At 41.1% G+C, this 15,716-nt stretch overlaps 1 protein-coding gene across 1 annotated transcript in view; it reads right to left on the bottom strand.

Annotated features, from left to right (window-relative positions):
* Nucleotides 1-15,716, bottom strand: part of NUCKS1 (nuclear casein kinase and cyclin dependent kinase substrate 1) — a gene marked incomplete at its 5' end in the record, with an annotated part of 34,455 nt that overhangs the window by 8,305 nt on the left and 10,434 nt on the right. The window contains 2 exons of the mRNA XM_080698726.1: nucleotides 6,065-6,170; nucleotides 7,663-7,712. Coding sequence (XP_080554852.1) covers nucleotides 6,065-6,170; nucleotides 7,663-7,712 — 156 coding nt within the window. The remainder of the gene's footprint in view (nucleotides 1-6,064; nucleotides 6,171-7,662; nucleotides 7,713-15,716) is intronic.

Here is a 15,716-nt window from a genome sequence, read left to right as displayed (position 1 = left end):
TTGAAAAGAACACTAAAAAATAAAATATTCAAACAGATGCTGAGGAGTGAGAATGCTTCTGTTATTTCCTCACTTTAGGGATGCTGCTGAATAAGCATAATCTTATCTACTATGGAAAATAAATTGCTTCCAAAGACTCAAAGGAAAAAAAGAAGTTGTCTTAACATAGGCCCGGTTCATAAGAATATTTAATAAGAAAAAATATTTTCGATAGAAAAGATAAAAATATTCAAATAAATCAATTTAATCATATCTTACTAGTTTCTTATAATTTTTATTCCAATATTATAAAGTATCAGAAACATATGCCTTGTACCATGGAGAAAGCAAGAAAGAGTTCAAAATCACTGAGCAAAGGAAGTTAAAACATCAAAGTTCAGTAAGTTTCCAAAAATATTTTAGAAACATTTTTTGGTGTGTGTGGTACTGAGGACTGAACTTAGGGGCATTCTACCTCAAAGCTACACCTTCAGCCTCATTTTATTTTGTGTTTTCAAAATGGGTCTCACTAAATTAGAAGGCCTTACAAAGTAGCTGAGGCTGGCTGCCACCCTGCAGTCCTCCTGTCTTAGCCTCCCCAATACTGGGATTGTGTGTGTCACCATACCCAGCTTCAACAAGTCTTAACTCAGGATTCTGGGTTCTGGTGTTCCATCTTTGTCATTAATTAGTTGTACAATCTGAGGCAAATCATTTGGTGCTCTTCAGTGCTAATATGTTACAATTTCATGAAAAATTCTAATAAACACAAAAGAAACACTCATCTGCCTTAATAGTTTTCCTTCCTTTCTTTTTTGGCACTGAGGATTGAATCCAGGGGCATGCAACTACTACTGAGCTATATCCTAAGCCCTTTTTACTTTGAAACTGGGTCATGCTAAACTGTCGAGGCTGGAGACTCCAACCTGTAATCCTCCAGTCTCAGACACCCAAAGACTGGGATTAAAAGCATGTACCACCATGCCCTGCAATAGCTTCCTCCCTTTTTTGTAGTACTGGGGGGTCGAACCCAGAGGCATTCTATCTCAGAGCTACACCCTCACCTTTATTTTTTATTTTTAAAACAGATTCTTGGGTTGCTGAGAGTCTTAAATTGCTGAGGCTGCCGGGAACCTGTAATCCTCCTGGTCTCAGCCTCCCAGGTATAAGGATTATAGTCGTGTTCCACCAAACGTGGTTTAGCTTTCCTTTCTTAAACAACAGGTCTTGTAAATCATTTTCATTATTCTCCATAATCTTGAACACACTCAAATGACAAATCACTGAGCCCAAGATTCCTATGCAAACAGAATGACCAAGTATGTATTTTTTCTTTCTTTTTTTGTGGTATACTGGGGATAGAACCCAGTGGACTTTTTACTTGTAGTCTATATCCCTAAACTATTTTATTTTTTTGTGGTACTGGGGATTGAATCCAGGGGCATTTTACCTTTGAGCTATATCCCCAACCCCCGTCCTATCTTACCCCCCTCCCTTTTTTGGGTGGTACTGGAGTTCCTGGAAGCCCTTCTACCTCCGGGCTACACTCCCAGACCTATTTTATACTTTTTATTTTTGGAAACAGGGTCTCCTAAGCCAACACGGCTGGCTTCAAACCTGCACGATCCTCCTATCTCCGCCTCCCAAGTGCGGGGATTACAAGTGTGCACCACGACACCTGGTGTTTTTATTCCTTATTTTGAAACAGGGTCTCATTAAGCTGTGGAGGGCCTCACAAGTTGCTGAGGCTGGCCGCAAACCTACAACACTTCTGTCTCAGCCTTCCAAGTATTGGGATTACAGGTACACCACACCTGACTTTATTTCTTTGCTGAGTAATTTTTTTGTATATGTGGTGCTGGGGATTGAAGACAGGGGCATTCTACCTCTGAGCTACACTCCCAGCCCTACTTTTTTACTTGGAAACAGGGTCTTGCTAGGTTGATTAGAGTCTTACTATTTGCTGATGCCATGCTTGAATCTGTGATCCATCTGTCTCAGCCTTTCAGGTACTGAGATTATAGGTGAGGGCTACCATGCATGGTAATTTTTTGTTTTAAAACAGGGTTTTGCTAGGTTGTTAAAGTTGTCCTTGAACTTGCAATACTTCTCCTCAGGCTCCCAATTTCTGGGACTGTAATCATATGCACCACTATGCTGTACTTCCAAGATAAATTTTAATATTGAAACAGGGTCTGGGCGTGGTACGCACACTTGTAATCCCCACGCTTGGGAGGCTGAGACAGGAGGATTGCACAGGTTCAAAGCCAGCCTCTGTTACTTAGTGAGGCTCTTGGCAACTTCAAAAAAAAAAAAAATATATATATATATATATGAGCTAGGCGTGGTGGCACACGCTTGTAATCCCTGCGCTTGGGAGGCGGAGACAGGAGGATCGTGCTGGTTCGAAGAAGCCAGCTTTGCTGGCTTAAGAGACTGTTTCCAAATAAAAAAATATAAAATAGGTCTGGGAGTATAGCCCAGAGGTAGAAGGGTTTCCAGGAACCCCACCCAGTACCACACACACACAAAAATAAATTAATTAAAAAAAACAAAAACATAGGTCTGGGAGTATAGCCTGGAGGTAGATAGCCTCTGGGTTCTACCCCCAGTACCACAAATTAAAATAAATAAATAAATAAATAAGTGACTTTTTTTTTTTTTTTTTGCAATAGTGGGAATTGAACTCAGGGGCATGCTACCTCTGAGCTATACCCCCAGCCCTATTTTTTGAAATAGGGTCTCACTAAGTTGTGGGGGTCATCACTAAATAGTGGAGGTTGGTCTTGAACCTGGATCCTCCTGGCTTAGTCTCCCAAGTACTGGGATTACAAGTGTTACTACTACCTTCAGATGTAACTGGTAACTATTTTACATCAATGTTTTTATGCAAAAATAGGCATTTAGGAGCTGGGCATGGTGATATACATCCGTTGTCTCAGTATGTGAAAGGGTAAGACAGGAGGATCACACTTTGTGAGATCCTGTTTAAGAAGTATACCATTCCTCCCACCCCCAGAAACATACAAGGCATTTTGGATTAGGATTATAATAGAGTGATTGTTTAACATGTGCAAGGCTCTGGGTTTGATCCCAACACTGGGAGAGGGAAACCCAACCCAAAACAACAAAAAATTTTAATTCACAGATCTAAACAATGATGAATTACATTATTTTAGCACCATTACATCACCTTGAGCATCATTATAAAAAAGTCAAGTGAAAGCTAAACCCCCCCCTCCCCCGGTATTGGAGATGGAACCCAGAGGCATTCTATCTCCAAGCTACAACACCCCAAGCCCTATTTTTAATTCTTGATTTTGAAACAGGGTCTCACTGAGTTGCAAAAGACCTAAGTAGCTGAGGCTGTCCTCAAATCACAATCCTCCTTTTCAGTCTCCCAAATGCTGGGATTACAAGCGTGCACCACCATGCCTAAAAACTAAACTTTCAAGTGGAGCATACAAGGAACCTAATACAAATGGCGATAATTAATTATATTTATCTCAATTTTCCCCGACTCTTAGGAGAGAATTACAATCAAAGAGCTGTAAGAAAAATTTTAGGTTGGATATAATCATGATGAGATACTGTAGCGAGCCACAAGGAGCTCATTCTTATAAGTGAATATAATGAAAACAGTTCTAAGTTGGCTATTATCTAAAACTATATTCAAGATATACTGTGAAACTCTGGAAGACTTCTTTCCCAATGGTATAATTTTGTAGTATTTTTCCTGAAAAGTACACTTCTAAAATTCTCCAGCTACAGAAATATTAGAAACCGGGTGTGGTGGCACACACTTAAATCCCAGTACTTGGAAGGCTGAGACAAAAGGATAGCAGGTTTGAGGCCAGCCTCAGCTACTTAGGCCCTCTGCAACTCAGTGAGATTCTATTTCAAAATAAAGAATACAAAATAGTGCTGAAGGTGTAGCTCAGAGGTAGAATGCCCCTGGGTTCAATCCCCAGTTTGTAGAGGGAAAAAAAAAAAAAAAAGTATTAGAAAGTAGCACTATAAACAGACAAGCAAACTATGTAAATGTATGTATAAATCCCTTCCCCACATAGAAATTGATACTAAGGCTTCTCAAATGCTAGGCAAACTCTCTACCACTGAGCTAAAAACATCTACAGACCATTCTTTTTCATAGGACTGGGTACTGAATCCAAGGGCTTTCTACCTCTGAGTTACACCCAAAACTGTTTTATTATTTGCTTGTGTGTTTACTATTATTGTGGTACTAAGGGTTTCTACATCTGAGCTATACTGCACTCCTTTTTTTGTTTGGAAAGGTTTTTTAGGTTGCTTAGAGTCTCAACTATATTGCTGAGGCTGTCCTCAAACCTGCAACCCTCCTCCATAAGCTTCCCAAGTACTGGGATTACAGGCATGTGCTAACACAGCCAGTTTATCTATTTTAAAACAGGGTCACGCTAAGTTATGATGTGTTGGCCTCAAACTTGTGATCCTCCATTCTTAGCCTCTTAAGAACTGGGAACAAGTTCTTAGGACAAGTTCAACAGAACACTGGCAAGTGTCATAATTCCCAGATCACCTTCAGTTCTTCTAAATTTTTATTTTGAGATGGGATCTCACTACATTGGAGAGACTGGTCTTAAACTTAAGATCCTCCTGCCTTGACTCCAGAGTAGTTTGGGATTATAGGTGTTTGCTACCACACTGTTTCATTTATTCATTTGTGGTCCTAGATATTGAATTCAGGGGAATTCTACCTCTAAGTAATACCCACAGTCTGATTATTTATTTTGAAATAGGGTCTCACTAGGTTGATTAAAGTCTCACTACTTGCTGAGGCTGACCTTGAATCTGTGATCCTCCTTTTTTAGCCTCCCTCCCAAGTACTGGGATTATAGTGTGTGGCACCATGCCTGGCTGACTACATATACTTAGTAGTGTGGTGGTATAAAATCTGCAATCCCAGTACTTGGGAGGCTGAGTTAGGAGGATCGATCATGGGTTTGAATCCACCCTCAACAACTTACTGAGACTGTTTCTGACTAAAAAATAAGATAGAACGGGGAGGGAGAAGTAGCTTGAAGGTAAATACCCCTGGGTTCAATCCCCAGTACCCCCACCCACCTACATACACATAAAAAGTGACACTAAAATCGAGAGATTTTCATTTCTTGAACTGTTCATATGTAATAGTATTGTTTGGAAGTGGTAGCCTAATGGCTAAAAAATACATTTTGGGGGTCCAACAGGCATGGTTTGAAAACTTGCTTGTCCATTTACTGGGTAAGCTTGGTTAAATAACTGAACCTTTATAAGTTAGCATCACTTAATCTAGTAGAGTTGTTGTAAGAATCAAATGATAATGTACATAATCACATAATAGAACCTGGCACATAATAATCATAAATGGTAGCTATAATCAATAGTAAGGAAGTCTTTAAAAACAAACTTTAATTGGTATACTGTCATTATACATCATAGTAAGATTCAAAGTAATACATAACTTTATCTACCTATCACTTGGTGTATTTCCATCCATATCCCACCCACTCATCAAGCAGGGCTTAAAGTCATGCTACATTTAAATGGGAGAATGTAGCTGGGTGTGGTGGCGCATGCTTGTAAACCCAATGCTTGGGAGGCTAAGACAGGAGATCTCATAGGTTCAAAGCCAGCCTCAGCTACTTAGTGAGGCTCTCAGCAACTTAATGAGAACCTGTTTCCAAATAAAGTATAAAATAGGCCTGGGAGTATAGCCTGCAGGTAGAAAAGCCCCTGGGTTCCACCCCCAGTACCACCAAAATATAAATAAATAAATAAATAAATAAATAAATAAATAAATGTGAGAATGTAATAAAGACTAAAAAATAGGGCTGGGGGTATAGCTCAGAGGTACAATTCATTCCCTGGGTTCCATCCCCGTTACCACACACACACAAAAAGGATTGAGTATAAAACAGTAAAACTCAGGCCATTAACATCCTATAAGCTTTAGTTATGATTCCATCATTGATGTGTGACTGAATAGGAGAGGTCACTGGTTCTTGACCTATAATGAAAGTGTCAATAAATAACCTTAGGTATCAAATTATATACTGCCTCTTACCTGTCTTCCTGTGAATTCTTTCCAGATCGCCTCTTATTTTTAGCTTCTCGAGGAGATGATCGAATTTTTTTAGCAGGAGGACCTGAATCTCTTCCATAATCTTCATCTAAAACACAGCATTTTTGAAATTCAATGAACTCTATGACTTTTATGTGTTAAAAATCACTACTATATTTACTGACATTATTTGTCATGCTATTTAAGTGGTGAACAGGGCAAATTTCCCAAATAGTGTTTTTCATTAAAAAAAATTTCCACCCCTAGACGGACATGGTGGCACATGCTTATAATCCCAGCATTTGGGAGGCTGAGAACAGAGGATCAAGGTTTGCGGACAGCCTCAGCTACTCAGTGAGGTCTGTATATAGGTCTGGGAGTATATAGCCTGGAGATAGAAACGTCCCTGGGTTCCACTCCCACTACCACACACACTGATGAGGTTCTTGGTAAGTTACTGAGGTTGGCCTTGAATCTAACGCTTCCTATCTCAGCCTCCCAGGTACTGGGATTACAGGTTATGTCATCACTCCCAGCTAAAATAACCTTTAATAACACAAGATACCCATAAATATGAGTGAGACAGGGACAAAACTCAAAACTCTACAGTAAGACCCCAATTATATTAGCCTTTTTGCTCTTCTGAATAACTTTCTACATTTTCTAATTTTTCCAAAAGGGGACATAATAAATATTTTGACTAAGATTAAAGATATATCACTCATTCTATAATGAATTAGTTCACAAATCAAAGTTACTACATAAAACAGACTTTCATCTTGCTTAATTTATTATGTAAACCCTTAACCCTGCCTCCTCCACAAGGCACAGGTTCATAAGGGCAAAACCAAAACTATTTTCTGAGTCAGGGTCTCAATTTGCCCAGGCTAACCTCAAACGGGCTGAAATGATCCTCCAGCTTCAGTATCCCAAGGAGCTGGGATTACAAGTCACCTGTGCTACTGTGCCTGACTAGCAGGATATATTTTGAATTATGGGGCATTTGACAATTGGGATTCCAAAAATCATGTAAGAAAAAAATTACTCCACTGTTCATTACAAAATAATTTGATTTGTAAGAAAAAGCAAAAACTTATGCAAGCTCAACTTTTGGTTAAAAACAGATAACTTTGATAAATATTCTAAAAATAAAAACTAAAAATTATTCAAAAAGCATGATAAGCCAGGCGTGGTGGCGCATCCTTGTAATCCCAATACTTGGGAGGCTGAGACAGGAGGATCCCGCAAGTTCCCAGCCTCAGATACTTAAGTGAAGCTCTCAGCAACTTAGTGAGACCCTGTTTCCAAATAAATTATAAAATAGATCTGGGAGGCCGGGTGTGGTGGCACACACTTGTAATCCCAGCATTCGGGAAGCTGAAACCGGAGGATCGCGGTTCGTGGACAGCCTCAGCTATGTAGTGAGGCCCTCTGTAACTCAGTGAGACCCCATTTCAAAATAAAGAATAAAAAAATAGGGTAGGGTATGTGGCTCAGAGGTCAAATGCAGAGGTAGAAAGCCCCTGGGTTCCATCCCCAGCAAAACACGCGCGCATGCACGCATGCTAAGGTCTGTATTCTGCTGAAATAATAAAACATACCTGCATCATCAGATTCCTGAAACTGGGAATAATCAACGACCTTCCTATTTCTGCAGAAAAAAAGAGACCAAGGTCATAAATATGTAAGACTTTTCAAAGATACCAGTACATTTTTATTTCATAAACAAAATTAGAATAGCTCTCTGAAAATTATTTAACAGTTCCCACATTTCAGCCAGTATACTTCACATTGTTACAGAAAAATGCAGCTTCATCCAAGACTTTCAAACTATACATCTCATACTGCTCGTCTCAGTGACAGCTCTAAAACCATTCTTTCCCATAAAACCACCTTCTTTCCAAGATTCACGTAAATACAACAGCAAAATGAGCTAATTAACTATATACATTCATTATTGAGAGATATTATATTTAAGCCAAAATTGTAAATGTTATTTTTATTGCTATACACACATGTATACTTGATAATATTATTGCTAAGGTTTTTCAAGGCAAAGCAGTTTTTAGATATAGTACAGTAATATTGTAACAGAAAAGTTACAGTAATACTAAATTAAACTACATAGAAGGAAAAATGTTCACTGGTCTAGTCAATAAAAGCCTTTATTAAAAAGGGTGTATAATTTTAAAAACTATGAAAGCCTCACAAATTTACATATAAACTTAACTCTAAAACATTTTATGTACTTATTAATTTATTAAGCTAATCTTAATTTCCTTTACTTTGCATCTTTTTTTTTCTTTTTGGTGGTACTGAGGTTCCTGGAAATTCTTCTACCTCTGGGCTACACTCCCAGACCTATTTTTATACTTTTTTATTTGGAAATAGGATCTCTTAAGCCAGAGTGGCTGGCTTCAAACCTGCATGATCCTCCTGTCCCCCACCTCCCAAGTGCAGGGATTCCCTGCGCCCAGAGTACTTTGCATCTTAAAAGTTTGAAAGTCCTCCTTTAGAGATATAACAGGCTTCCATGTTAGGCCAAACAGACAAGCTTCCAAAAAAGCCTTATAGAATGGCCCTGGATCCGATCTCCAGTAGCAAACAGAGAAAGAGACAGACAGACAGAGGCAGACACTACCAACTACACTTAAAATGTGGGTAAAGGAACAGTCCTGGTTGTACAGATTAAGATATCACTTAAAATTAAAGACAAGCCAGGCATGGTGGCACACACTTTTAATCCCAGTGCTTGGGAGGCTGAGACAGGAGGACTGCACAGGTTCAAAACCAGCCTCAGCTACTTAGTGAGGCTCTCAACAACTCAGTGGAACCCTGTTTCCAAATGTATGAATGTACTTAATGCTATTAAGCAAAACGCTTAATTGTTAAGGCAAATTCCATGTTAAGCATATTTTATCACAACATTTTTTTTTTTTTATTGGTGGTACTGGGGGTGGAACCCAGAGGCTTTCTACCTCCAGGCCAGACTCCCAGACCCTTTTTATATTTAATTTGGAAATAGGGTCTAAGTTACTGAAAGCCTCACTAAATAGCTGAGGCTGGCTTCGACCCCATGCGATCCTCCTGTCTCAGCCTCCCAAGCGCGGGGATTACAAGCGTGCGCCACCACGTCCGGCTCAAACATTTTTCTTTCTAAAAATATAACCATTGGCCTGGAGTGGTGGCGCACGCTTGTAATCCCCGCACTTGGGAGGCTGAGACAGGAGGATCACACAGGTTCGAACCCAGCCTCAGCTACTTAGTGATGCTCTCAGCCACTTAGTGAGACCCTGTTTCCAAATAAAGTATAAAATAGGTCTGGGAACATAGCCCACAGGTAGAAAAGCCCCTGGGTTCTACCCACAGTACCACCACTACCAATAAATAAATAAATAAAAATAAAAAACAGGGCTGGGGATGTAGCTTGGAGGTAGAATGCCCCTGGGTTCCATCCCCATTGCTACCAAAAAAAAAAAAAAAAAAAAAAAAAGTAGTATTTGGGCTGGGTGTGGGAGTGCTTACCTGTAATCCCAATACTTGGAGGATAAGACAGAAGGATTTCAGGTTTGAAGAAAGTCTCAGCAACTTAGTGAGACCATAAAAAATAAAAGGGGCTGGAGCTATAGGTCTGTTGTAGAATGCTGCTGAATTTAAACCCCTCTTCAATGTAAAATGAGTATAACTAGAAATGGAAGGCCAATATAAAGTTTCAATACTACAGAGAAGTTAAAGACAAATTTTTTAACTGAATTTAAATCCTAACTCTGCCTCTTACTAGTTGCACTGAATTTCAGTTTCCTCACCTATAAAACAGCAACCATACGTAGCTCTCAAAAATAAGTGAGTGTCATAGTTGGGTATTGTGGTGCATGCCTGTAATCCCAGTACCTGGAGCACTGAGACAGAAAGGAGTGTTAGGTAGACTAGAACTAATTATTATAGGGGATGGAACCTGGGGGCATTCTACCTCCGAGCCACACCCCTAGCCCTGTTTTTTCTTTATTTTGAAACAGGGTCTCACTGAGTTGCAGAGAGCCTCAATAAGTAACTGAGGCAGATCCTCCTGTCTCAGCCTCCCAAATGCAGGGAAGACAAGCATGTGCCACCATGGCCAGCTAAAACTATCTTAAACTGTTATTTCTGACATTATGGCAAAGTTCTCAAATCACCTTACACCTGACAAAGTAGCAAGTAAGAACTATTTTAAAGATATCAAAAGAGATATAATAAGGGCATGGTGGCCCACGCTTGTAATCCCAGTATTTGGGAGGCTGAGACAGCATGATCTAGGTTCACAGCCAGCCTCAGCTACTTAGTAAGGCCCTCCACAAAGTAGTACAACCCTGTTTAAAAATGAAGAATAAGGCCGGGTGTGGTGGCGCACGCTTGTAATCCCCGTGCTTGGGAGGCTGAGACAGGAGGATCACATAGGTTCAAAGCCAGACTTAGCTACTTAGTGAGACTCTCAGCAACTTAGTGAGACCCTATTTCCAAATAAAATATAAAATAGGTCTGGGGCCGGGCGTGGTGGCGTATGCTTGTAATCCCCACTCTTGGAAGGCTGAGACAGGAGGATCGCACGGGTTCGAAGCCAGCCTCAGCTACTTAGTGAGACCCTATTTCCAAATAAAATAAAAAATGTCTGGGAGTATAGCCCGGAGGTAGAAAGCCTCTGGGGTTCCACCCCTAATACCACCACCACCAAAAAAAAAAAAAAAAAATTAAACTAGGTCTGGGAATATAGCCTGGAGGTAGGAAAGCTCCTGGGTTCCACCCCCAGTACCACACACAAAAAAATAAAATAGGGCTGGAGATGGAGATGGTATAGCTTAGAGGTAGAATGCTCCTTGGTCCAATCCCCAGCACCCCCCTCCACACACACGATATAACAGTTTCCATTAGCCAAGTCAACTGGAGTTCCATGTAAACATGTCTCAAAGTATGCACTAAGCCAGGCGTGGTGGCGCATGTCTGTAATCCCAGCATTTGGGAGGCTGTGACAGGAGTATCTTGGTTCGAAGACAGCCTCAGCTGCTACTAAGTGAGGCCCTTTGTAACTCAGTGAGACCCCATTTCAAAATAAAAATAAATACTGGCCTTAGTGGAGCATACCTGTCCCAGCACTCGGGAGGCTGAGACCAGAGGATCACAGTTTGCGGGCAGGCTCAGCTACTTAGTGAGGCCTTCCACAACTTACTGAGACCCTGTTTCAAAAATAAACAAAAACCCGGACATGGTGGAACACACTTGTAATCCCAGCATGTGGGAGGCTGAGACTGGAAGATGGTGGTTCGTAGACAGCCACAGCTACTTAGTGAGGCACTCTGCAACTCAGTGAGACCTGGTTTCAAAATAAAGAATAAAAACTAGGGCAGGGCGTGTAGTCCAGAGGTTGAATGCCTCTGGGTTCCATCCCTAGACCCCCTCCCCAAAAACAGAATAAAAAATAGGGCTGGGGGTGTAGCCAAAAAAAAAAAAAAAAAAAAAAAAAAAAGGACAAAGGTTCAAAAGACACTGTCAAACAGTGCTTTTCAACCTACAGGTCACATCTATAGGTTCAAACCGACTACTACTGGGTCCTTGAAATAAATTTATTGGTACATAACCAGGATTTTAAGAGAAGAAAATAGAAAATTGTACCTAAACAACCATTACCCCCCGAACTTGTTTCAGATGTTTATATTCTTGTGTGTAATACTTGCAAAAAGAGATAATGTATTTGAAAGCAGTGTCTCAGTTGCTGAGAGCCTCACTAAGTAGCTGAGGCTGGCTTTGAACCCGTGCCATCCTCCTGTCTCAGTCTCCCAAGTGCTGGGATTACAAGCGTGCACCACCACGCCCAGCTCTATTTTGCTATTTTGAAACAGGGTCTAGCTAGGTGATGAGAGTCTCACTACTTGGCTGAGACTCTTGAACTTGCAATCCTCCAGTCTCAGCCTCCCAAGTATAGGCATAACAGGCAAGTGCAACCACACACAGCTATAGTGTATTTCTTTCTTTTTCTTTTATGGTATTAGGGATGGAAGCCAGGGGCATTCTACCTCCGAGCTACACTCCCAGCCCTATTTTTTATTCTTTTATTTTGTTTTGTTTTTTGCAGGTCTGAGGATGGAACCCAGGGGAATTCTACCTCCGAGCTATACCCCCTGAGACAGGAGAATCACAGTTCACAGCCAGCCTCAGCTACTACTTATTGAGGCCCTTGGCAACTCAGTGAGACCCTGTTTTAAAATAAAGAATAAGTCTGGGCATTGTGGTACACGCTTGTAATCCCAGCATTCAGGAGGTTGAGAGCGGAGGATCGCAGTTTGCAGACAGCCTCAGTGAGGCCCTCCGCAAATTAGTGCGACCCTGTTTCAAAATAAAGAATAAAAAATAGGGCAGGGGGTATAGCTAGGAGGTCGAATGCCCCTGGGGTTCCATCCCCAGACCAGCAAGGGGGGGGGGAGGGCTGGGGGTGTAGCACAGAGGTAGAATGCCCCTGGGCTCCATCACCAGTACCACAAAAAAAAAAAAGCTGAGATTGACCTAGAACCTGCAACAATCATGTATATGAGCCTCCCAAGTAATGGGAATGTGGTGTGTTCCACCATTTTTGACTGTTCCGGTTTTACCTTTACAAAAAGAAAAGGTTGTTACTGACCTATAGTTACAAAAGAATGACATGCCTTCCTATTTTAATCTCAGTATAATCCAACCTGTGTTGTCAACAAATCCCCCTCAACTGTGAACAAAGAAACCTCAAGTGGGTGTAACTTAAGAGGTCTCCTCAGATGCACACATTATCATTGTGGGCTTTTTTGGGGTGTGTGCAGTGGGAGGGTAATGAGGATTAAATCCAGGGGCATTCTATAGCTGAGCTACAACTCCCAACCCAAATTTATTTTTGTTTTCAAACAAGGTCTCCTTAGATTGCTGAGAATCATAAAGCAGCACACTATTTATTATAGAGAAAAAATTCTAGGTTTTTGGGGAAGGACAGAGCTATGGTAATAGCAGAGTCTTGATAGGATCTAAATGCAGGACTGTGTTGAAGAAGCCCACTGCAGGTCTGAACTGCAGAATAGGCCTAGGGTCCTATTTCTTAAGAAAACAAGGTAGATGTGAAATTTTATGGCTAGCAATTCCTTATTCAAAGTTGACATGATAGCCAGGTGTGGTGGTACACACTTGTAATCCCAGCATCCAGGAGGCTGAGACCAGAGGATCCCAATTCGCAGACAGACTCAGTTACTTAGACCCTGTTTCAAAAATAAAGAATTATAAAACAAAAACTAGGGCAGGAGGTATAGCTCAGAAGTCGAATACCCCTGGATTACATCCCCAGACTCGCAAAAAACAAAACAACAAAACCCGCACAAAGTTGACATCACAAACCAGGTGTGGTGGCACACGTTTATAATCCCAGCATTTGGGAGGCTGAGACAGGAGGATCACAGTTTGAGGACAGCCTCAGGTACTTATGAGGCCCTTTGCAACTTAATGAGACCCTTTTTCAAAATAAAGAATAAAAAATAGGGCTGGAGGTGTAGCTCGGAGGTAGAATGCTGCTGGGCCTGTAATCTCAGTACTTGGGAGACTGGGACAGGAAATCACAGATTCGAAGCTAGCCTCAGCAACTCAATGAGGCTCCCATCAACCTAGCAAGACCCTGTTTCCAAATAAAAAAAATAAAATGGGGCTGGGGGTACAGCTCAGAGATAGGATGCCTTAGTTCAATCCCTAGCAGTACAACTTAAAAAAAAAAAAAGGTGATAATATAAAGGCCAGTTCCAGTTGAATATGGTGGCACATGCCTGTAATCCTGGTACTTAGGCTGAAAGGTGGTAACAGATTCAAGGTCAGACACAGAAATTTAGTAAGGCCCTAAGCAAGGTAGAGAGACCCTGTTTCAAAATAAAAAGAAAAATGTTGGGGGATAAGTCAAAAGTAGAATGCTCTGGGTTCAATTCTAGACCCCCCCCCCAAAAAAAAACCCCACAGACACACAAAAATCTAGTTCTGTGTCAAAATGACTTAGATCAGCTGGGTGGGTGTGGTGGTGCATGCTTGTAATCCTAGTACTTGGGAGATTGAGACAGGAGGATCACAGATTAGTGGCCAGCCTCAGCTACTTAGTAAGACTGTTTCAAAATAGGAATAAAAATTGGGCTGGGGATATAGCTTGGGGGGAGAATGCTGCTGGGTTCAATCCCTGGTAACACACACACACACACACACACACACACACACACACACACACACTCTCTCTCTCTCTCTCTCTCTCTCTCTCTCTCTCTCTCTCTCTCTCTCTCTCTACCTCTCTACCTCTACCTCTACCAGGGGCATTCTACCTCTGAGCTATATACTTCCTACCTCCAGCCCCATTTTTTATTCTTTATTTTGAAACAGGGTCTCACTGAGTTAGGGGGGGGGCTTCACTAAGTAGCTGAGGCTGTCCAGGAACCCCAATCCTACTGTCCCAGCCTCCCAACAGCTGGGATACAAGCCTGTGCACAACTCCCTATTCATTTATTTTTGCCCAATGGCGTTGAACCCAGTGGTAGTCTATCTCCAAGCTATATACCGTCAGTCCTACCTTTTATTTTACTTAGTAAAAATTATTTTACTTAGAAACTGTCTAAGTTGCAGAGCGCCTAAGTAGCTGAAACTGGCCACAAACCTGTGATCCTCTGGTCTCAGCCTTCCAAGTACTGGGATTACAAGCATGTACCACTGCACCAGGCCATTTTTGTTTTTTCCTTCCCAGTCAAGTGCATCTTTCTTTAATCCCTTCACATATTCTCCAGTTCTTACAAAAAGTCCTCCCCCAACCCCATGAACTCACTTTAAGTTAGCCCTCTCCACAAAAGTCTTGGCATAAACTCTAATCTTCTCCAAAGATGATGTGCTACCATGAGAAAGAACACCCTGTGACAGTGACAACAGGAGAAAGATCACAATGGCTTTGGGTTGATCACAACCGGATTAGAATTCCTGCTTTATTTGTTAATAGGTGATCTGTGCCAGTTAATTTTTCCAAGCCTCAGGCCTCACATGTGAAATGGGGTAATATATACCTTGCTTAAAGAGTTGCTGCATAGTTTTGAAATATGTATAAAGTATCTGGCAAAATATCCGGCACCTAAGAATTGCTCAGCGAGCAACAGCTCTATTAAGTTTGAAAATGACTTTTTTAACTTATGCTGTTAAAGGTCCACAATCCCTAATTCATTATTTAGACATCAAAGAGTTCTGAATATTGCTATTTTTTCATAATTTACATGGTGGCCAACCCTTACTCTATTTAGTGTGAACATTCATGTTTCATTAGATATCGTGTGTGTATGTGTGTGTGTGTTGTGTTGGGAATTGTATCCAGGAAACACTACCTCCAAGATACAGCCCAAGCCCTATTTTACTTCTGATTTGGAAACAGGACCTCAGAGTTGCTGAGGGCCTTGCTAAATTGCTGAGGTTAGTCTCAAACCTGGGACCCTCTTGTCTCAGCCTCTTAAGTACTGGGATAACAGGCATTTGCCACCACATCAGGCTATCAATATGTTTAAGGTATTACCCCAGACTAGTAATGGTACTTTTTTTGGATACTGGGATTCTGTCTCTGAGCTACATCCCCCAAGCCCTTCTTATTTTGAAATAGGACTTTGCTAAA

Source organism: Muscardinus avellanarius (genome assembly GCF_963383645.1).
Source record: "Muscardinus avellanarius genome assembly, chromosome: 7".
Classification (NCBI taxonomy): Eukaryota; Metazoa; Chordata; class Mammalia; order Rodentia; family Gliridae; genus Muscardinus; species Muscardinus avellanarius.
This window is presented reverse-complemented; position numbering and strand designations above follow the sequence as displayed.